Source organism: Cimex lectularius, unplaced genomic scaffold, assembly GCF_000648675.2.
Source record: "Cimex lectularius strain Harlan isolate CLEC.00 unplaced genomic scaffold, Clec_2.1 scaffold56, whole genome shotgun sequence".
Lineage (NCBI taxonomy): Eukaryota > Metazoa > Arthropoda > Insecta > Hemiptera > Cimicidae > Cimex > Cimex lectularius.
Window position 1 is genome coordinate 1,883,279 of NW_019394202.1, and position 25,026 is coordinate 1,908,304.

The 25,026-nt window shown below is 36.8% G+C and overlaps 2 protein-coding genes across 2 annotated transcripts in view; both read right to left on the minus strand.

The window, feature by feature from the left end:
* Window positions 1-3,364: 3,364 nt before the first annotated feature.
* On the minus strand, window positions 3,365-11,875 carry LOC106666582 (carbohydrate sulfotransferase 11). Its single transcript, XM_014393869.2, has 3 exons — window positions 11,595-11,875; window positions 4,967-5,172; window positions 3,365-4,102 (listed from the first exon to the last, which is right to left on the minus strand). Exons 1-3 carry the CDS (start codon window positions 11,704-11,706, stop codon window positions 3,422-3,424), a joined length of 999 nt encoding a protein of 332 aa, XP_014249355.1. The 5' UTR covers window positions 11,707-11,875; the 3' UTR covers window positions 3,365-3,421.
* Window positions 11,876-21,106: 9,231 nt separating this feature from the next.
* The window catches only part of LOC106666621 (protein strawberry notch-like), a 36,764-nt gene continuing 32,844 nt past the window's right edge, over window positions 21,107-25,026 (minus strand). The window contains exon 25 of the mRNA XM_014393933.2: window positions 21,107-23,229. Within this exon, the coding sequence (XP_014249419.1) occupies window positions 23,144-23,229 (86 nt within the window). The 3' untranslated portion in view covers window positions 21,107-23,143. The remainder of the gene's footprint in view (window positions 23,230-25,026) is intronic.

The following is a 25,026-nucleotide window of genomic DNA, read 5'->3' on the forward strand; positions in this document are numbered from 1 at the left end:
AACACCAAACAAATGTTTAAATCCAAAATTGCACATCTTGCTGCTAGTGAACCGTGATGCTTTGAAAAATCCCAGTGGCTGTGTTTAATTTGGTCTTTTCTTCAATAGATGAATCATCTAAGAAATTTTGTTATGAGGCTTATGAACGTTGTGCTCAGTGAAAAGAAATCTGGACAATAGTTGCCTCAGTAAACAGGTGATGCTTTGTTTTGAGGAAGACTTTCAGGTCCCGATCTCGTAAATTTAAATTGAGAGTAAATCGAACGATAGTGAATCCAGAGGTACTATACAGCTGGGAAACGTGGACCATTATGCGACAAAGATTTTTTGAGGTATTTTGAAAGAAAAATGCTCCGTTAGATCTTTGGCACAATTTACATGGATGGCCACTGGCGAATTCAAACAAACGAGGAGTTGATAGTTTTGTACTAAAAACCAAATATTATGGCTGAAGCAAAAGCAAGCTGCCTCACATGGATTAGCCATGTGGAAAGAATGCCAGAGGACAGGACTGTAAAAAAATTCACTAATTTTGTGGTCCGCTTGACCAATTAATATATTACAATTAATTGGTCAAGCGGACCACGAAATTAGTGAATTTAACGATTTAAAATGAAGTATACTTCACTAAAGCTCTCCGTGGCCATTTCATTTGTCGTCAAGAATCCAATCCGATTACACAACATTTGAAAAATGGCAAAAAGGAGGGAAAATTCAAAAGGTGGGTTGAGATAGGAAGTTGGTGTCCAAGTGGATCGAGGTCACGATAGCTCAAGTGGTAGAGCAGCGGTGTATCAAGCCGAAGATCGTGGGTTCGAATCCTGCTCGTGCCATTGACTTTTTATCTCAACTAAAAAACCTTAATTTACTGTAAAAAAATTTACTTGTGCAAGCCAGGTGGTAGAAAGCGACGAGGAAGGCTAAGAAAGAAACGGTTGGACGATATTGAAGAAGACCTCAGAAAGATGCAGATTGGATGAAGCATTGTATAGGAAGCCAGGACAACAAATACAGTACAGCTACTTTTAAAGAAATGTCTATAAATAAATGACATTCTCATTGCACCAGACAGGACCAAATGATTTTCATATAAATAAATTTCAAATCCAACAGTAATACATTTATTTAAGAAATTTATGAAAATACAAGTTTTTGATATTGTTTACAATATAACCAGGTACTCCTTTACATAAAAATTTGCATGTTTACAAAAAGAGAATCGACAGTACAACCACATATTTGGTTTGGGTCGATTGAAAAAGTTTTATCGACTATTTTAATCATGATGGTAAGAAAATTTATATTATCGTCATTAAATTTTTATATTTGCTTATAAAATATTCCCATGAACATCACAGATTTTTTTTTTCTCGTTTCAACTTTACGTTACTAATAAATACATTTCTTGCAAAACCAATTAAATTAAATACAAATAAAAAATCACAAACAATAAATTAATGCCTTTGTTTATCAGCTAACAACTTTTGTTGTTGGACACTTGGTCCCATTATTTTTGGAGTGCCTTAATGAACATGTTAAGAATAAATGCAATTGAGCAGGACGAATCCTCATCCCACGTAAATATGAACAGCCCTAATTTAAACACTTTTCCATTAATCAAAAGTTCAAAACAAAAATAATTCCAGTCTTGATTTAATAAAAACCTCATAGTTTTACAAGTCTATTTAAAAAAAAATTAAATGTAATTCGATATTTCAGACCTCAAATATTATTTACAAACAATGTAATTTTGTTCTCTTGGCTTAATCATTATTTTGACACTAAATTTAAATTATTTTTATATGTTAATGGTTAATAAAAACTTACACAATTTTTTTTAAAGCATAATAGAGCATAATTATGAAAGTCAAAAATAATACAAGATGACAACCTCTTGAATTTTAACCGTACAACACCCATAGTCATCTGAAGGAGTGGTTTAAAAATTACAAAAATTCCACCTCCTATTGTGTTCGTCATAGTCTCCTACCAGGAAAAAAAACAGGTTTTCTAGGGTAATCTGAATTGAAACAATTTTGTCCTTAATTTCAATTGTCTTTTTGTCCCCAAAAAATTGAGACAAGAATTATTTTATTCCAGTTTTTGTTGTACTTGTTCTAAATTTTGAACTTTTTTAAAAGCAATATCAAATGATAAAAAGTCAAAATCAACCTTTTGTGCTCTCATAAGATGTAAGTGAAATTTCATGTCAGCTGGAGGTATTATCATTAAAAAAAAATCTGGTATGATTCAGCAACTTTTGAAGGAATGAAAAAATCTACAACCTGACAAAGTGGCTCATAAAAGAATCTTAGATTCACCTTCGTCAAAAAATAAATAAAATTAAAATTCGAATCACCGGTTAAAAGGTAAATATGAAAATATGGTTTACATTTCACATACATAAAAACAAAAATAACAGAAAGCTAAACAAATATTCAGTGTTACAAAATGAAAAGACTAGAAACTACAAAGCTCATCAATCCCTTGTGAGTTTTTCTTTAAACTTTCGATAAATAAAATGTAACTGGTATGCTAATGGAAAACTAGATAAAATTTTTTTCACTCAATAACAATTTAACCTATAAACTATAAATATAATAACGTCAAAACAAACACAATCACAGATTTGCTCTATTAAACTACATAAATTGGATTGAAACCCTTCACCTTCTTTAAGTATAAATCAAAAATAATTCATGTTCTTGATATTATTTTCATGGGCAAACTCTTCTGGATGCACCACACTACATATATATTAAATTGAACTCAGTGGAAAATAATAATTAACCGTTTACCACTCACGGGGCAGTATCAAAACGGTAGTGAGTCTTCCATTGTGAAATGATCAAGGACCTTTTACATGATTCTGAGTAAGAAATTAAAGATACATGGGCCATCGGGTGTTACCAAAACAGCCAAAAATGATATATATATATATTGAACTTAATGTTGAAAAAGTTTTGCACATTAATCAGTTTATTAAAAAAAAAGCTAATGTCAAAAAAAAAATGAACTAGAAATTTCAGGAAAACATGTGAACATGGCCGATAGCCGCAGGTGCCGAAAGGTTAAACATAAAGGATATGACAATTAATTAAGGTTTTTAGTTGAGATAAAAAAGTCAATGGCACGAGCGGGATTCGAACCCACGGTCTTCGGCTAGATACGCCGCTGCTCTACCACGATAGCTCAAGTGGTAGAGCAGCGGCGTATCTAGCCGAAGACCGTGGGTTGGAATCCCGCTCATGCCATTGACTTTTTTTATCTCAACTAAAAACCTTAATTAATTGTAATACATTAAATGGTCAAGCGGACCAGGAAATTAGTGAATTTAATAAAGGATATGTTTAAAATGTATGTATTTTGGTACAATCTCTATTTAATTTTTTTTTTTTTTTGCTATTTCTGACTGGTATATTTATGCTATTTCATAACCGAACAGATCTTGGAATGTGTAAGAAAACAGTTTAAAATCCAATTTGTATATATCTAGCAACTCTTTGATCCTATTCAATGACAATTTACGAAAATATTTTTTCAGATCTTTGGATGTCCCTGATGGTTTTGAATTGTGAGGGAAACTGATGTTCCCCATTCCTATGCTTTTTAAAAGGTAGTTCGAATCTGTAATTAAAGTCTCATATTTGCCTATAAAATCGTATTGAATTTGGCACGGTTCGCAAAGCCTTTCGACCGGCTTCCAATGCTCGTTGTACATGGAGCTCATCGACTTTGTCAAATATGCCGTGAACTCTTCAAACGTCACATCATCGCCGTTGACTAGTGATGAATTCGTCGGTTTCTCTCTATAATGTTTAATTATATACCTACCTAAGCGAGATTGAAAATACTTCGAATTTATGTAATTTTTTTCGAGTTTATTACGATAAGCGGATAAAAGACGTTCAAATGGGTGACGGACGAAAATAAACTTTGTGTAAGTGTTTAACAAACTCTTCGCATCCGCTATCGAATAGTTGCTCAACGCTAGATACTCAGGCCTACTGTGAGCGAGGTTCGCCGGGATGGAAAGTACATCCGTTTCATTAGTACTTCCATTGAGCACCATAAAAATTCGTTTCCAGTTAGTACAAGCAACCTGAAACATATAACAAAATATATTATATTTAATTAAGGTTTTTAGTTGAGATAAAAAATTCAATGGTACGAGCGGGATTCGAACACACGATCTTCGGCTTGATACGCCGCTGCTCTACCACTTGAGCTATCGTGACCTCGATCCACTCGGACATCAACTTCCCATCTCAACCCCACCTTATGAATTTTCCCCCCTTTTTGCCATTTTTCAAATGTCGTGTAATCGGATTGGATTTTCAGCAACAAATGAAATGGCCACGGAGAGCTTTAGTGAAGTGTACTTCTTTTAACTCATTAAATTCACTAATTTCGTGGTCCGCTTGACCAATTAACATATTATAATTAATTAAGGTTTTTAGTTGAGATAAAAGTCAATGGCACGAGCGGGATTCGAACCCATGATCTTCGGCTAGATACGCCGCTGCTCTACCACTGGATGAATGGTCATTTTAGGTGATTTTACTGCACTAAAACATTTCTATTGATTTAATGATAAAACTGGCTATATTTTATTGATTTAATATTGTCAGACTTCTCAGTGTAGGCAAGGTGATACACCTGTAAATTGGTTGTTACCGATCATCCTGTTCTGTCCTCGCTATTTTGGTCTGTCATGATCGCCATGACCAGTGCTGGGTCTGATGACGATGATGAATGCAGACGATTAAATTCCAGGCGAAATACTGAAACGTGTTTGACATACCCAACACAGCAAGGAAAGGCCAGGCTGATTGAATATCATTAATGTGTTTTCCTTTTTAATTTTAAATTAATGAAAAAATTAGATATGCTCATGTGAAAAAAAGGTAACACATCTGACAATCAAATTTGAACATTTGTTTTGCATTGTTATGAAAATACACACCTTTGGAACATAGCAGTATAAAAGTTTGTGCTTTTTATCGACTAGAATGTGGTCCAGTAAATCTCTATTATCCCATATGCTGTCCGCAGACGCTGACGCCTTGTACTTCTTGCATGCCTCCGTCAAATGTTCGATTCTTTCGATGTAGACTTCATTGAGCAAACTTCCATTTATAAAAATTGTCTTCCGCCCTTGGCCGTATCTGCCTGTAGAGATAATACAAAAAACCTATTAATCAGAATATAATTCTTTTCTATTTATAGAAATGAGTCAGGTCCATATCTCAAGTAAACTGAGCTATCATTTGGTTCAAATTATGTACACACACTCAAGTTGCTTAATTAAAAAAATTATAATCCTGTAAATTATGAATGATAGAGAAAATATGCAATTTTGGCTTTAGTTTCCTCCACCTTCATTAAATAATTTACAAACTAGGGCTCAAGTTGGATACCAACAAGTATTAACAAATACTTGAAACTGCATCATAGTTCTCCCTTCATTATAAAAACACTGAAACTAACAGGTTATTGTGGTATGCAGATAGACCTAAAATGGAACCTGGTGAGAGGGGTTAAAAGGTCCAAATTTTGACCTAGCTGAGATCCATGCAATAGAAACTGCGCTCAAGAAATACTGAAAAAAGGATTAAAAGGTGGACAGATTCTCAGACAGTCAAGCAGCACGATGGCCTTAAACTCTTCCAATTTTGGTGCTGGTCAAATGCCTAATGTATCTCCAAATCCTGGTAAAACGCCTGGTAGTTCTGATGTGGGTGCCAGGACACGAAAGGCAGACTGACAAACTAGGAAAAATACGTGGAGCACTCTACCACCTTTAAAAAAATGGGACAAACGGAGGTAGGAAACCTTCCACGTCTGCCATTACAGCAGAGACGTCAGAACATATCTTGCCAATTTGGAAAAACAACATTGAAACATAGAGAAATGAACGAAGAAACACTATGCATAGTGCACTTTCTGGGGTAGGTATTAGGTCACAGTAGAAGGAACAAAAAAAAAAAAAAATACGCTCTAAGAAAAAACTGGACACTTTTATTTTTAGTTCATTTCAAACTATTTCTATACAACTGTTTTTATCGTTATATTAATTACAACAGACTTGAGTGGAGCTCTTTACTGAAGATGGTGCAATGCCAAAATGCGTTTGAATCTTCAACAACCCTGACAGATCCAGTAAGTGACCCTGTGCCAGTTCAGTATCAATTAGACTATTAAAAATGGACAATCATTTGCAAGGCTAGGCCACATCAACAAACAACCGATACTGAGAGAGTAGATTCTAACAGAAGCCATACTATTGGGTTGTCCGGAAAATAATGCAGGATTTTGGTATTAAACAAAAAAAAAGAAACTAGTTACTTTAAAGCAATGTTCTTTAATCAAAATAATTTCCCATACTCTCAATACATTTCTCCCAACGTGTTGGTAACTTATTAATTCCGTCTGAGTAGAATTCAGAATTTTTAGAATTGATAAAGTCAATAAANATCATCACAAAGGCGACACGAGCTTTGATGGTGTGCAGAAGAATAGCAGGAAGAAACTGGGGATGCAGACCAGAAACCCTGTTATGGATGTACACCATGATAGTAAGACCTTTACTTACATACGGAGCTATAGCCTGGGCTGATAAAGAGGAACAAATAACCAAAAGGAAAGAACTCACAAAAATACAGAGACTTGCATGTATCTGCATAATGGGAGCAATGAGAACATGTCCTACAATTAGCATGGAAAAGATATTGGGACTAATCCCCCTACATCACATGGTAGAAAGGACAGCACAGAAAACCATCATCAACTTTATCAGAGAGAAACCTCTAACAGGAATAAAACTGAAATGGAGAGACAGCAACAAATATGGAAAGACCATCATGGCTCCAAGATATGTCATGAACAGGATGTTTGAATGTAACCAAAAATTCGGAATATATCTGGGTGCTAAAAAAGAATGGGACAGAGAGAGAGGGAAACAACTCTTTTAAAAATGGCACCATCCTCTGGTACACAGATGGATCTAGAATACAAGACGGTACGGGGGCAGGAGTATTTGGACCCGGAACCAAATACTCAGAACCCATGGGAAAACACACCAGTATCTTCCAAGCTGAGATTCATGCAATTGAAAGTTGTACCCAATTCAATCTAAGTAAAGGGTACAAAAACAAGAATATAGCTATCATGTCAGATAGCCAAGCAGCCATCAAAGCACTAAGCTCAAGATTCATTAGTTCAAGGATGGTGCTGAACTGCAAAACCAAATTAAATATATTAGGTATGCAGAATAAAGTCAGCCTCTGCTGGGTCCCAGGACACATGGGAGTAGAAGGCAACGAGAAAGCGGACACCCTTGCAAGGAAAGGGGCTGCCACACCGCTGATAGGACCCAAACCCTTCTGGGGCATAGGAATCCACACTATTAACGAATATCTCAGACAGAAGGACAAAAAGAAAATGAAGGAACAATGGAATTCACTCATTGGACATAAAAAATCCAAGAACCTTCTAACCAATTTTGGCAAGAAATCACAGAATGTGCCAAAGGAAGCAGGAAGAGACTGCGAATCCTACCAGGACACTGCAGATTAAATGGACACTAAAGAAAATTGGAACAATCCAAGATGGCACATGTAGATTCTACAAGGAGGCAGAAGAGACACCAACACATTTACTAACAAACTTCGGAGTACATTAGCCTGCAGGAGGAAATGTTTTGGGATGTATAATGTGACCATAAGAGCTTCAACCTCTGAAACCGGGCCTATTAATCAAGTTTCTTGATGAAATAGGACTCACCGATGTGCTTTAGGCAGGGAACGGAGGATACAATAGCTCTTAAAGGGCGCAGTATAACATACCCTGAAAAAATTACATCTACATGTACATCATCTACATCTACATTGTAGTAGGTGAGGGTTCCAGTTAATTTCTCATCAAATCCCTAGGTATTTAACCTCGTTTCTACAGTATTTCTTTCTATAAGCCCAGGCCTTGTATTTATGTTTCTTTTCTTGATAAACACAATTAGTGTAGTTTTTGAGGGTTTTGCTTTCAGTCCCCATTGTGAGCAGTGTTGCTTTACCATGTTGAGTGCTCTTTGGGAGAGCTTCTTTAATGTTGAGGTGAGCTTTCCCCTGGCCAGTATGTCTTCTCCCTTGGGTATATATTTTGTTTTCAATTAGTTTGTATATAAGTATGTGGTGTTTAGTGACTGTTAGCCAATGATTTTTGGAGATCGTGAGATGCGGTCTGGTGTGACGTAGGTTCTGACAATCTCAACACGACACCCAAGAATGACACATCTACACAGAAAACAAACACTTTGAGCCCTGAAGATGATCTCAATAAAGATTGAACGTTGGCACGATAAAGAAAATGTTTTGCTAAAACGTGTGTGTAGAAATGTGTGATGATTAGTGACCGTTAATAGATAATTATTCAGAAATCGTGAGATGCGGTCTGGTGTGACGTAGGTTCTAACACTCTCAACACGACACCCAAGAATAACACATCTACACAGAAAACAAACACTTTGAGCCCTGAAGATGATCTCAATAAAGATTGAACGTTGGCAAGATAAAGATAATGTTTTTCTAAAACGTGTGTGTAGAAATGTGTGATGATTAGTGACCGTTAATCGATAATTATTCAGAAATCGTGAGATGCGGTCTGGTGTAATGTAGGTATCAGAAAAACATTTTCTTTATCGTGCCAACGTTTCGATCTTTATTGAGATCATCTTCAGGGCTCAAAGTGTTTGTCTTCTGTGTAATTGTGCCATTCTTGCATGTTGTGTTGAGAGTGCCGAGTTTTTCTAAAACCTACATCACACCAGACCGCATTTCACGATCTCCACATAATCTTTGTATATAAGGTTGTCCACAAACACATTTCACATCAGAGTGAGAATATTCTTTATGTATATCCTCTTGCCACTTAGGATTAGGATTTTAGGACCCATTCTATACATGATATACACCAGAGTCCATGAGCTTAAGAGACTTAAAATCCAACTTAACCAACTCTCTCAAATCATCAGTGGCCCCTTTTATTAGCCGCTATCACAAGGAAGAATCTTAGGTATATACCAGATTCCATGAAGCTTAAGAGGCCTCCCTTTTACTTACTACTTGATCTTAAAATCCAACTTAACCAAAACTTTCAAGTTATCAGTGGCTCCTTCCCTCAGCTGGCTTATCACAAGGAGTATCTTAGAACCCATCCTCTTCATGATACACATCAGAGTCCGGTATATTCCTAGATGTGGAGCAAACCTTCGATCAATTATTGCACTCAGCGTGCTCTGGAAGCTAAAAAATCCTCCATTTACCTACTAACTGATCCTAAAATCCTTCTTGAAGTCACGATTTCCTCTGTATAGGCCAGCTATTGCACAGATGCCACACATGCAGATGTACCCAAGTATTTTTGGACATATCACTTTGCACATTATTCACCAGAGACCTTCCACTATTGAGCTCAACCAGTGTATTCCTAGATATGAAGCCTTTGGTCCAGTGTAGTACTCAGGGCTTCTTTTTATCAGCTGGCTTTCACATGTAAGTATTGTAAGAGTGCTGACATTTCTGAAATTATCCTTACAATCTTGCAAGACCTTGCTGTCATAAAGGTTCAGAAACCTGCAAAAACATGAGTGTTCTTCCCACGGTCATTAACGATATTTTACTTTTTGTTATCGTGTGCTGCAGGTGGTGGTTCCACGGAACTCTGCTTCTTTACCTGCAACATTTCCTTGAAGAAGTATAGGCCTTGTATTTCTAGGTTTCTTTTCTTGGTAAATACAGTTAGTATAGTTTGAGGGGTTTGCTTTCTGTCCTCGTTGTGAGCACCATTGCTCTACTATATTGAGTGCTCTTTGGATGAGCTCTTTTCATGTTGAGGCAAAATTTCCCCTTACTAGTATAACAATGTCATCTGAATTGGATATAGATTTCGCTTTCATTGAGTTTGCTTACGAGGCCTTAGCCTCATGTGAGGTAAAGGCAAAAAGTGTATGACATTGTATGGAACCCTACCAGACGTCTATGACACCAATGACCTGATCCTGGTATGGTTCCATGAGCATTCAGAAATAGAGGCAATGAGAATGTAGACATATTGGCCAAAAAACAAGCCAATATCAATTCTCTAGGCCCCAAACACTATTGTGGTCTACCACCTGAAAATGTATCCTTAATGAGTCCAAAACCTGGTGGAACAATACCCCAAGAATGAGGTAAGTGGAGAAATTTATAGAAGGGCCATCCTCAAGACTTACAAAGTGATTGTTGGAGGCCAACCGCAACAGAACCAGGATTCTAGTTGAACTCCTGACAGGGAACTGCCACCTAAGAAAGCATATGCACCGGATAGGAGTACAGACAGAAGAAACACTGTTCAGATACTGCTAATGGAGGAAGAGGAGACTGCAGAACACATTTTGTGTTTCTGTGAGGGTCATAGGTGCAGATCCTTGCAACCAGGAGAGGAAAAGCACAAGATACTACACTAAGGAGCCAGTGGGATGGCTTTGAACAACAACAATAACAGCTTGAAGCTAGCGAGTGACTTATCAAATTAGAGGAATCTATTCAGGCCAGGGTGCAGAATGCCTTGTGGACACCTCTTTTATCCTTATCCCTACCCCTAACATTCTAGAGGCAAAATGTGTTCACTAGATGAAAGTCTTCAATTGACATACCACCATGTTTCCACAACTTATATCCAGGCAGCTCTAAATCAGGAAATTGAAGAAAAGTGGGTCACATGCATTAATGGGTCACACACTAAAAAGTTCTTTCCGTCGACTCGTCTAAAAACTCCAATCCTCACTACTTGGAAGAAACGCAAGATCTCAGCGGTCTAGGGAAAAATAAGGCTTACTTGAAGAGATTTCATTATTGACAGGGCGATGTGTGTTACTGTTGGATGAACGCCCCCAAACCTGGAAACATATCATCCTGGACTGGCTAATTTTTGAGCTGTAGCGATGTGACCTTCTAAGGACACCATCACAAGGGGAGAACGTTGGCCGACAAAATTGGCAAATCTACCCAAGAAGCCTGAGCTCTTCAAATTCATAAAGAAGAATGACTTCGTTAATTTGTGATATTGTTTTGTGCATGCACTATAGTTTTTTGCTGATTTACTTATTTATAAGCTTGTTAATTGTCTGTTACTCGCTTAAGCTCTATATGTGTCTGTAACCCGCAAATGTATTTGGAAGAGTAAATCGTTTAATTAAATTTAAAAAAACCCTAAGGCTCTTTAAAATATATTAATGTCAAGTAAACTGAAACTCTTTATACCTAGTTATTATGTAAAATAAACAAAAAATAGAATTGGCCGATTTTTTTTTTTTTTTAGTTTACAAGTCGCAGTGGAAGGAAAAAAATTTACCCACTGCATTTAGTATAGCAAAGTATAGAAGTGCATTGTACAATAATATATCAACCTAGTTTTTATCTGAATATTTTTTAAATTGATACCTTTTTCTAGGGAATAAAAAAACGCTTTAATGGCTTTTATAATAGTGTGATCAAGCAAACGACATAGGGAGGATAGTTTTTTTTTTTTTTCTAAGTTAAAAAAATTTTTTTACTCACTTGTTACGATGTCACCGCCGTTTGTGAATAAAATAAACGATATGACAAAAAGGGAAGCGGCCGTCAGGATGACGAGAAGTGAAAAATAGCCGAATAGTCTGAAGTAGACCATGTCATTGCTAACTGGAGGCTCGGCAGTCACCGGGAGCGGGTCGAACTTAGAGTGACTTCAGTTAAGTCTGCTGGATGAAAAGTGAAAAGGCAAACTGCAAAGCAGGACTGCCGAAGTGCCGACTGACCGACTGAACTCTGAAGTTACCTCCCGGGTTTGCGATCAGTGCGTCCATGCTAAGTAATCGGAAATCAGGCCGACTTTCGACGTCACGCCCTACTCCAGTGCGACATCTACCAGAGCATTTTTCACTGGGAGAAGAAAAGTAGAAGAAGAAAAAAAGTGGACTTGCAACAGGCCGGATGACCGTTTCAACAATTTTCCTCAGAAAACTGGATGATCATAGGCCGGTGTTGATGGTCAGTTCTTTGGTTGACTAAAAGTCGAACAGGGACAGATTGCTCTGTTTTTTCAACTTCCGGATCTGCATTTAAAATTAATAGAAAAACGACTAATGTGCATATAGTATTGAATTTAGCACAACCTAGACAAAAATTAAAATTTCAAAGTCAACCCATTTTACTTACTTTTACTTAAAAAATGTTCTGTACACTAGTAGCTTTCAAGTTGTCAGTATGCACGAACGTACCTTCTCTTCTCGTTTTTCGAGTGGCTTTCAAGTTGTCGGTACTCACGAAAGTACCTTTTACTCTCGTCAGTAGCTCACAAGCTGCAGTACTCACGAACGTACCTTTAGCTCTCGTCAGACGCCCTCAAGTTATCAGCCAGTACCCACCCACGAACGCAACTTCTCTTCTCGTCCTCCGAGTGGCTTTCAAGTTGTCAGTACGCACGAACGTACCTTTTGCTCTCGTCACTTACCCTTAAGTTATCAGCCAGTACGCACCAACGTACCTTTTGCATCGTCACTTGCCCTCAAGTTATCAGCCAGTACGCACCAACGTACCTTTTACTCTCGTCAGTTGCCCTCAACTTATCAGCCCTTACCCACGAACGAACAGGAACCAATACTGGCCTATTATGCAGTCTCCAGTATTATTTAGAGATCTTCTTTAAGCTTAAGAATTTTTATCAAGCCTAAAAGCTTAATAAACGACTATTTTATCTTTCAGGCAATCTCTCCGCACTTTTCCGCATGCAGTCCCATTGATGGGAAGACTTATTTTTAACCCATTGTCTTGTGGATCTCCGTTTTTGGCAATTTGGTATTGTGGTGACGACATGTGATTAGCAAGTTGTCCAATATGTGTCACCATTGATTCAACAGTGGTCTCACCTTCCTCGCTGCAAGTCACTGCTGACGTGCCGCAGGCTCTTGGCTGCATGCTTGTGTGGTGGTTGTTTCTCTGAAAGGGAAATTTCAGTTACCCTTGCACTGCACCACAATGCCCCGGGAAAAAGAGGTTTTTTTGTTAGTTTTTTTAAGTTTGAATAAGAGTGTAAGAGTTATAAGTGTGGGCAATAATAAAAGTATTTACAATTTTTGTGTATTGTCACTGATACCCCTGACCACGACACTTGTATGATTATAAGGTCTTGGGATTTCTCTAGGTTTTACCAGAGCCTTTGGCATATCCATTTTGGGTTCTCTTGAGACGTGCATTCCACGTTAATCATATAAGTTTGAATGAGATCAAACCCGCGAGTGTAGACGGACCCAGTGCCAACATGGTTTTACCCACTATCAACTTTGAATATTAAGAATTCCTGATTATTCGCGATCAAGTTTGAGAAAATTTTGACAGCGGGTCAAAATTCAACTACAATGATTCAGTTTAAGATTATATTTAGTTTAACAGCCAGAGTAGATAAATGAAGGAGATATGCTGGGAAGCTCAAAACCGAGACGCGATAAATTGTCAAATTTTAGTTAATTTATTATAAAAGCCTCGTCGATTATAAAAGAATAAACTTAGGTGAAAGGAAATACCACACATAGAAGGAGTATCATGGCCTCACCATAAAACTTGGAAATCCCTTTAATCAAGCTTACCTTTTAAAGAAGAAAATACTCAGATACAGTCCGATACCTGTGGTTCATCTTTGACAGGACACTGAATTGGAATGCACATATAAAACGATTAAAAACAAATTGCCTTCGTTCTAATGAACGTACTAAGGTCGATTAGTTCATGCTCTTGGGATGCTGATCGACTCAGCATGACATGATATTATACAAAAATTTAATAAAAACACAACTGGACTATGGATGTAATGCATACAATTCCGCTAATAAAAATCGGCCTGCTCGACATAATACAGAATACGGGACTTAGGTTGATCACAGGTGCTTTCCGGAGCAGTCCCTCGCACAGCCTTCATGCAGATGCTGGAGAAATGCCTTTAAGTTTCAGACGTGACTTTCTTGATTTGAAGTTTTTTGCAAATATCGTGTCCCCTAAGACACACTTACTAAATCGTCCATTACCCGGGACTAGTCTGATATCTGACAGCTTATTACGTGATTCTTTACGAAATACCTTTCCGCTCGGTATATACACACTCTTGCACGAATTACAAACCCCAAACCCATACACCCTCCAGTACAAAAATAATCAGTGGCTCCCATCTCTCCCTGGACATTTCCCAAACCGAAAATTTTGTATTCACTTGGAAAATATCGCAAAGCCCTTACACCTTTTCATGTATACCAGCAGGAGTTTTTGAAAATAAAACACGCACTCCCACAAGCGACATTTATCTACACAGACGGATCAAGAAGCTCCAGGGGCGTGTGAGCTGCGTCTGAACGTGGCTCTAGCAAATTTCTTTTCTCTCTGCATCATTTCTGTAGCAACTATAGCGCCAAGCTACTTGCAATACGCAAGTCTCTAAATATCATGTGTTCCGATAACAATAGTGGCTACGTGATTTGCTCTGATCCAGAATCTGCCTTACATGCCTTGGAACACCCCTATTCAGATGACCCCAATGTGCAGGAGGTACTGGCGTCACTGGGGAGCCTCCAACTGCAGGGAAGGAGCGTTTATTTCGTTTGGGTTCCCGGATGTGTAAATATTAAGGGAAACCATTTGGCAGATAAAGCTGCAAAAGAAGCAGGCCTTCAAATCAGGGACGTCCCAAAGTGTGATATGACTGTAGTTTACAAGTCAAAAGTAACAGGTCTGGGCTAATATATGTGAAAACAAACTCCGGGAAATAAGGGACTCTGTAGATGCATGGCCTACTTCATTCAGGAATAGAAGGGAAGAAGTGGTTCTTGCACGGTTGAGGATTGGACACTGTAGAGCCACGAAGGGTCATTTGATGGCGCGAGAGGCACCTCCAATTTGCGGAATGTGCAACCACATCATCACTATCAAACATATACTTATGTCATGCACATTATACAGTCCACAGACTTCTGCACTCCTTGCCTGTAAGCATCCAAGAAATACCAGGCGATAACCACATACGTAATTTGTTTAATTTTCTCAATCAGCAAATCTACTCGACAAAATATAAACTCCCCACTGTTTGTCCTTCTTTTGTTGACTTTTTTTGGCTAATAAAATGTATTAAAAGGAAAAGGAGGGAAAGAAAAGGGGAAAATAAATTATAATAATAAATAAGCGGGGTCGTCGGAGAGGCTCTTGCCGGTAGATGGCCCTCAGAGAATCTGAGCAGGAGACGAGGAATCGTCCTCACCCGACTGAGGATTGGCCATACGCGGTTGACACATGGGCACCTGCTTTTGGGCCAAAGCCCGCGCAGGTGCCCCTTATGCAGAGAAAGGTTACTCGATGTGTCCCACATAATACAGGCGTGTCATGCCTTGGCTCCATACAGAGATCGTGTAGGCATGCCGCCGGACTTAAGAAGAGTTCTCGAACACGAGTTTCAGTCCCCTGTTCCGCTTTTTAAGGGATTTTTTTTTTTTTAATTGTATATAGTATGGTCTTATGTGTTGTGTGTCTATATGTTTTGTCTGAGTGCATGTATTTATTAGCGTGAATGGCGAGGGGTGAGGGTGAAATATAACGTCATCACCCCTCGAACGATGAGAGCGTAAGAGTGTGTGTTCCGGGTCGATGGCGGAATATTTATAAAAGTATCCATCGACCCCAATCTAGATTAGTTTGAATATAGGGTCGGTGGAGGAATATCATGTACTCCACCGACCAAACGGAATGAGTGTATTGTATGGATATATTTATTTGTATGAATGTAGTGTTTGAAAGGGTAAATAGAATATAGACTTAGTTGGGGGCTGAAATGACCTTGATGTCGGAAGCCCCAGTCAAAAAAAATAAAATAAAATAAAAATAAATAAATAAATAAAAGAAGTAAATATACTAGAATATATCCCGCGACCTGTGGCTCTACCCCGCATGCCCGCCTTTGAACCTTTGAGATAGTGAGATTGGGACAATCATGACCCTTGGTGGTTGCGTTCCCGAGAAAAGAAAAGTTTCCATTCACCAGTACATTAACTTTTTTAAGTTGTACAAAAAAGAAAATTTTTGTCTTTATAATTTTATTTTCTACACAACTTGTTTTCGATGTGTAGAATAAAAGAGGCCGGTTAACGGATGAAAGGAAACTACGCGTAAGGAAGAAGCGCCGTGGGTCGCATTTCGACCCGTTGACCCATTTGCAGAGAAAATGTATGATTATGCAAATTAGGGTGTTATATAGAACCGTTTACGACGTTGTTTTAGGTCGAATATATCGAGGAATACTTTACACTTTACCACGTTGAAAACAAGTGAATAAAACGAGAACTCTATAATCTTCAAAATTTCCTTCAAATTGCAGCATCCTGTCTATATAAAACATAAGACAAATATAACCTCATATTCTTAACCTTTCATCAGATAGGCATGTCCTACTTATGTTAGACACAATCCCCCATCGCCTCCAAAACTTATTTCCGTTAAAGGCAAAGTTGATTGAAAATCATGAATCATATCACTCGAAACGCCCAAGGACATAGACAACGCAGAAAATGTTATCAGACCTTGAGACAACGACGATTCTAAGACTATTCACCGACAACAAAGGTCTCTTTAGAAAGACTCCTAGATGATGCCTCTTGTGTTACGACTATTTATCTGCCAAATCCTTACCTACATTTCGAATGCTGTCCTTAGAAACATACTTCCCACCCCAATAGGAATTTCTCCCATGATGCTTCCAAAGTCTAAAAGACCTGATCACCTTACATCATCCTACTTACTCTATCGCTTATATTGGTAAAATCCTAGAAAAACTACTTTTTAAGCACATTCTCCCATACTTGATTAGCACAGTCTAATTTCTAACCACCAATTTGGGTTCAGACGTTCTTCATCCGATATTCAGCAGTGAGTGAAAGGTACAATTCCTAAGTAAGCGTTTGATCCTTCTGCTGGCGAGTTCTTAGGGGCACAGTGTGCTATCCCACAGATAGATGTTACCCAAGGAACATCATGGTTTACATCAGAGTTCGGGGTATTCCTAGATGAATAGCAAACCTTTTATTCAGTATAGCACCCAGGGTTGCTCCGGAAACTAAGAAGTCCTCCTACTTACCTTAGGACCTATCCTCTATATGGTATACACCAGAGTCCATGAGCTTAAGAGGTTTAAAATCCAACAAGTATCTTAGGACCTATCCACTACATGGTATATACCAGAGTCCATGAAGCTTAAGAGTCCTCCCATTTACTTACTACCTGATCATAAAATCCAACTTAACCAAAACTTTCAAGTTATCAGTGGCTCCTTCCCTCAGCTGGCTTATCACAAGGAGTATCTTAGAACCCATCCTCTTCATGGTGCACATCGGAGTCCAGTGTATTCCTAGATGTGGAGCAAACCTTATTATTGCACTCAGTGTGCTCTGGAAACTAAAAAATCCTCCATTTTACCTACTACCTGATCCTAAAATCCTACTCAAAGTCATTTCCTCTGTATCGACCAGCTATTGCACAGATGCGACACATGCAGATGCACCCAAATATTTTTGGACATATAACTTCTTTTTATCAGCTGGCTATTACGACATTTCTGAAAATATCCTTACTACCTATATATACAATACTTTTCTCTCATAAAGATTGAGGTGAGGGAGTTCGTGGGTGGCTTCGCGATCGACGTCAGAGCTGTCCCTGCAGAAGCTCGAGTTTTTTTGTCAACTCGGCTACTTGTTGAGACAAGGTGTCTACAGCAGAAGTTTTTGTTGATGTTGTTAAGCTTTCGACAGCGTAAATGTTCGCAGCCTCGACTTCGGCTATCTTATCTGCCGTTATAGATAATTTGTCAAGGTCTGCGACGTCAACAGTCGCGAGGATCTCTTGCATCCTTTTGGGAAGAGCTCTTAGCCACAGATTCCATAGAAGTTCCTCTGAGACGAGGTTCCCAGCTTTTTGTCTCATGGAACGAAGGAAGAGTGACAGTCGTTCGTCTCCGAGAGTAGTCTGTTCGAGGAGCCGCTTAACTTTAACACTTTCACTTTCCTCGAAAGTGTTAAGTAAGCGAGCTTTCAAGTCTTCGTACGGTGTCTTGCTAGGATTCCGCAGGATGTCAGTCACTTGTAGTTGTGCCGATTCGAGATTGGCGACCACCAGCTGATATTTAGCAGAACTTGATGCTATTCTTGAAGTAGCGAAGACGGCTTCTATCTGGATAAACCATAAGGCAGGGTCGCTCCTCCAGAAGGGTGGTATGCGTGGTACCGGACCCACGGCGGATACTTCCTGTGACTATTCCTGAGGCTGATTGCTGGTGTTAGCCTCATCCGTGATGCGTGTCCACATCAGGGGGTCACCAGTTGTTGGGGTCCTTCCGAGCGCTGTTAAACCTTACGGGCAGGTATTGTACCCAGGAAGGTCCGAACTGTTCTACCCTACCGGGAAGCCCGCAAACGTGAGCTCTACAGCACAAGACCCCTTTCAAGCAGACGAGAAGGGCACTCTAAGTCGTGGGCTCCGTAGAGCCGGCGAGGAGGCTTTTGGTCCTAAAAAGGACCGTTGAGTGAGAGGTAGAACTTCCACCTGTCCGACTGTACCGGGCACCCCGGAGATCGTGAGCTCGTACGACCCGTGGGTCCTTTCTAGTCTTCCAAGTGGAAACCCTAGTTCTTGAGTAACTCAAGCGTGGCTCTGAGAAGAGCCGGTGAAAATATGGGCGATATGTATCTAAAGAGGTTGAGTTGAATTCTTCGCCGGTCCGAAACTAGAGTCCAAATACAATTAGCATAATTTGAGGGGTTTGCTTTAAGTCCTAGTTGTGAGCACCAATGCTCTACCATATTGAGTACTCTTTGGGTGAGCTCTTTTCGTGTTGAGGCAAATTTTCCCCTTACTAGTATAACAATGTCATCTGAATTGGATATAGATTTCGCTTTCATTGAGTTTGCTTATGAGGTCACAACCACATTTCACAGTAGAGGTGAGAGTATTTCTCCTTGCATTGCTTCTATTTTTTTGTGGAAGATGGAAGTCACACTTTGCTGCTTTTTAGCATGAATTCTATCCATGTGCAGCAGGTTTTGTCAGTTCCTCACTGTCTCAGTGATGTGACAAATGCTTCATTATTATCAAATGCTGGGCTCCTTTGATGTCAAAGAAAGTTGCTATTTCTTTGTTGTCTCCTATTTTAAAATTTGATGGCTGATTCAGAGGAGATAAAGGCAGATGCCATACTAGGCATGCTAATAAACGCCATTACTGCAAAATATAACTCCACCAAAAGGCACAAAGTACTCATACCAGAAAAAGTAGAGTGGGCCAAAAGTATACCTATGAAGGTCAATTCTTACTTGCAGGGTATGATGGAAGTCAGGATACTAACAACTCAAAAATGGAAAAAAGCGTGGGAGCCTGGTGTCCTTATGTTCAATCCACTGAATTTAAACTTAGGTAAACAAGCTACAGTTTTACTGTCACCAAAGAAGGCACAAGCACCGGATAGGAATCTTTTATCCCTACCCTTATCCCCTACAGTTGGGTCACAGGAAGGCGGCGTTATTTATGACGGGGTTTGAAAGGAGAGGATAATAAAAGCAAAGTATAAATCACATAATTATATTTGGTAAAAGAAAATTAGTAAAGATTTGTTACAATTATGTTTTATTTATATTGTATATTTTTTAATTTTGTTGTGTATTGAGCTTCTGCAATTTTGTAATAGTGGAATTTCAAACTCATGTCTGATTGTTATTATCAATTATGACAATTTTTTTTACAGAGAATAAAATTAGCAAAATTTAAAACTAATTTCCCAACACAGCTTTGCTGGTAATGGTTTTTTTTCCGCTTTAAAAACTAATCTTATAAAAACTTCAGTTAATCACAATCAACGCAGTGATCCTCGTAAACACAGAGGCATCCGTCCTTTGTGTAAAAAAGGGGACGAACTGCAAATACTTATAATAGAAAAAAAATTTTTTTTTTTTTTAAGCGATACTTATATTTGGAAAATTATAAGGGTTCTAAATAATAACTTGAAACAATAAAACATACTTAATGCTCATTACATATACAAGGAATAAATATATACACAGGTCCTAAAAACACATGTACTTTATTTACTATCAATTTTTTTTCAGTTGCTTCTTTCAACTTTTCAAATTAAAATTGTTTAATTAAAGCCTACTTAGTTATTTAAGCCCTCTTGATGCAGAATTAAAAAAAAATAAAAAAAGAAGATTTTTATTTTATTTTAGCCCAATATTTACACTAAAAATTGTGGATGTTTTGTGCAATTAAAACCTTAAGGAAAAAAAATATCAATATCAAATTGGTTCGTTTTTATTGCTCAAAAAGCCCACTGAAATCTAAGAACTCGACAGAGATCAAATCAGTCTTTCGATATGAATCAAATTTACATTGTAAAATTTGATCTTTTTTTCCTTTCAATTTTGCGTATATTTAATTGCAAAATTGCTCGAATTAACTCAAAAAAAAAAAAAAAAAAAAAAAACTACTTCAAAAGAAAGAAAAAAAATCAGCACTGAAGAGGGCTGAAATAATATATTTTTAAAGAAAATTTCTTACAAATAATGAACTTTAGTGCCAAATTTTTAAATTCCAACACAAAGCTAGACCTAATCAGACAAAAATATTTTTTTTCTGTTTTCCCTTAACACTACTATATTAAAATTTGTATGTCAAATATGTTACATCCAAATACACCTTCAACACAGGCTGTAGGTATACTAAAATCACTTTAATACATTATTTTTATTTTAAATACATTCAGCTGTCTAACATATTCTTAAAAATCGTTATGCATAATTCCTCCGTTTTAATAAAAAGTATTTAGGTTATGAAATACGACAGAACAAAAAATACGCGGTCAAAATTAGCCATTTCAATACTGATAAAGCTGAATAAAAGAAAAGCTTAAAAGAAAAAAAAAAGTTAAGAGCAAAATTACAAGTTTTTATGTGCAACAAATTAGAATATAAAGTGTGACTCAATTATTGTTCCCTTATGTCCTAAAAAAAAAAAAAAAATGTAGTTTTTAGTCTGTAAAATCGTTCTGATCAAATGATTGGAATATTTTCACAAGTCCTGGATTGGTGCTTTCTAAGGATTATTTTTAAATGTATAATCAGGACTTTTTTTTAATAATATTTTTGAATAAATTATTTCACATCAGTGTTTTGTGATTCCAGGTAAGTTGAATATTTTAAAACTCGTGTGCTCGACTGACACCGGTTAAAATGGATCTGCACCATTCTAATTTACAAAAGTCTTTAGATTTGATCGGTTTCAAACATTAAAAAAATACCAGTTAAGTATGGCATGTTTTAGTTTAAAAAAAAATTCAGATACCGTAGTGAATGCGATAAAAACGGCAGATTTTCAGTGGTGCTGTTCCAAACTATCTATGTCATAACATGCAATAAGAGTTGAATAAGAAAAACACCGGTATACACATACACAAAGAAAGTACAAACAAAACTTATAATAAAAAAATGTTCAATGTTGATTCTATACAAAAAAATTATTTTGTGCAATCATCGTTTGCTTTGGACAAAAAAGGACAATTTAGACGTTTATAAACATTTGAAGTTTGAATTTACAGAGGATCAAAAGTCAAATATATTTTATTAACACGCTGACTACGCTTTTTTGACTCTTGTCACTTTAAACCTTTGAATAAATCCAGCACAGGCCGACCAGGCAGTCAATGTGTTAAAAAGCCGAATCCTCCTCAACATATATTAGAAAAAAAATATGCAACTTTAATACATATTAAGTTAATTTTTTTATGTATTATTTTTAAACAAATGCTGATATTTATATTCCAGTACATGTATATTTAAAAAAATGATACCCCTAAATAGAACAAATAACCATTAAGTTAAACGCAGAAAAAGCTGATAGTTACTGCTGTTTTATCTTTTCCTTTCAATGTATATTTTTTTTAACCTAGCCTTGCAGATATATACACACTTCGTATAATATATTTTAAAAAACAAACAATAGAAATCAGCGCCATACAATTTTTGAAAGGGGAAATTACAATATTTTCAGTTTATATACACAAAAATACTGTGCACACCAAACCAAATATATTTGTTCTTAAACGCTAGCAATATAGAAAAATATGAGTTTACCTGTTTAATAGGAAGAATTGACTCGGCTTTAGCTCTGAGAGTCGCTACTAATGGTAGTCTGACCATTTACAAAAAAAACATACAGACCCAAGAATTTTTTAATATTTTTTTATAAGGCATAAATTATTAAAATGGTCTAAAAAACTAAGATATGTCAAAAACCCATTGGATAAACTTTCTAGTTTTGGCCATGTTTTTTATGCGTTTTTCAAGAAGGCCATTGAAATTTGATTAAAAAAAAGAAGAAAAAAAGAATAAAAAACCTTAAACCACTTTCAATCGGGTGTATTAACACGCACGAGCACCACGAGGTGTTTATAATATGAATTGTAAGAAAAAATTCTAACTTTCCTTAAATGTTCCCATTTAATTAGAAATACATGACTAGCATATGATTGTGTCAACTTTTATTGATAAAAACATTGTTAAATGGGTACAGCAAATTGAGAGCTACATCAAAGTAAAAACAAGTGGTTTACTAAGTGGCAAAACGAAGTCAATCGAGTTATTAACCTTAATTATTACATAAAAAATTAAAATGTAATAAAAAACAAGTTTATTTTTTCACAAATGAATTTTGTATCGAATTAATTTAATTATAACGGAAAAGCTACCGATCCCCATTGTTTAAGTTTTGTACTTTAAACAAATTTCATTTTAATTTTTTATTTATCATATATTTTTTTAATAATTACAACCTAGAATATATTAGGAACATAACAATGCATTTGTGCGTTCATACAGGGCATGAATCCGACCGCATGAACTGAACGTAAAACTAACAAAATGCGGTACAGCCGATAAGTTCTACCAGATTCTATGGATAGAACGGTTTTAGTGTTGACTTTTTTTTATTTTATTTATTTTTTTATTTTTTTTTAAGTGGCGCTGTGAAACACTTTCTGCATTGAAGGCGAAGTATTTTTAAAATACTTCTTCGCTCACTTTTTCAGCGTCGCTAGCCAAAGCTTCTTGCAATGTTTCAACGCAGCTTTTTGGAATTAAAGTGCCTGGAAAAATAAAAAAAATAAATAAATGTAAAATGTATACCATTTAAATAAAATTCAAATATTGTTCATTGTTAAGCTATAAATTAATACAACCAACTCTCACTAAGTTGAACTTTGTAATTTAGTCTGAAAAGCAATTGTCATATGAACAAGAATATAGTTTGAATTAGGTTAGGGAATGGTTTGGGTTAGGTGAGGTAAGGGCACAGAGAAGTTTGGTCAGGGTTACAGACAAGTTAGGCGTGGTAAGGTTAATGTAATTTTGTGAGATGTTAATACATGGGACATTGTCTTAATAAAAGTAGCCTGGAAAGCAATTGTCATACAATCCAGCACATGGGTTGGGTTAAGTAAGGTTAGGATTAGAGATAGGTTAAGGAAGGTTATTTTGTGAGATCCACCAAGTAAATTTTATTAAGTACAAAAACAGAAATAATGCAAAACAGATGTTCCATAATAAATAATATGCCACAATCTTCAGCCAAACAAGGAATCTAGTTTTAAATATGTAATATTATGTATTAACGTGATAATAATAACATTAGTGATAATTATTTAATGATAATAATGTAAATAAATAATAACAATTTAGTAATAGTTAGGTTTTGTTATGTTAGGTAGGGATGGTCAGTGTTGTGAGAGATTTGGTTAGGAGATTTCAGGTTAGGGTTAGGCGAGGTAAGGTGAAGAGAGGTTTGGTTAGGTATTGTTTGGAATAGATTTGATTAAATAAGGTAAGGTTAGGGGCAGGCTTGGTTAGGTTAGGTAATGTTGGGGAATGATTTGGTTAGGTTAGGTGGGGCAGAGGTAAGGTTTATGGAGATTATTATTATTTTCAAGAGATCTACCAAGTATGTCTCAATATGTATAAAAACATAAATAAAACAAAGAACATGTTTCATGATCACTATATATAATGCAATATTCAGCAAAACAAGAAACCTAGTTTTAAAAATATCTGTTGTCATATGATCCAGTAGGCACAACAGGCTAGGTTAGAGTTAGAGTAGGTTAGGGTAAAGAGGTTAAGGCTAAGGTTCGGGACTATTAGGGTTAGGTTAGGACTAGGGTTTGGGATTAGGTAGCATTAGAGATGGAATAAGATTAGGGTTCAGGACTAGTAGGGTTATTAAAAATGATTTCAGGTGGGGTGAGTATGGCAATTCACTTTTTAGAAAACATTCTACTCACAAGTTAAGACACATGTCTCTCAAAATAAATTGTAAGAAAGGCTGAAGATTCTAATGATCAGCTGGTTTTTTAATGCTGCTCAATTTTGAATATGCAAAAAATGCGGATTACAACATAACTAAATGTTATCCTAATGTACATTGAGAGGGAAAAAGTGGCCACTCTTAATATTTTTAATTCTCTTACAAAATCCTCCATTGATTATCTTACAATATTTGGTCTGTTTAAAAGGATGAGAGGTAAAGAAAACACAGCTAAAATTTCCCACTTGTGTTTACAACTGTATTTTGTCCATAAATCATTGACTAGTCAATCTCGTTTTTTGGATTTTCTGTAACGCTTCTATCTAACCATTTTTAAGTTTCAAATTTGTTTAAAGATGGTTTTAAGTGATACAGATTCGGCTAGAATCACAGCATTTTTGGAAGATGGAAGACATCAAGAGAATGTGGCCTGAATGCTTAACATTCTCAGAACAACTGTGCAGGGTCTTCCATCGCCACTCAGATACTGGAGATTATACAAGAAGGATGGATCAGGTCGCCATCATGTCACATTACAGAGAGATGATCGTTTTATTGTTTTGAATGTTCTCCATATAATTAT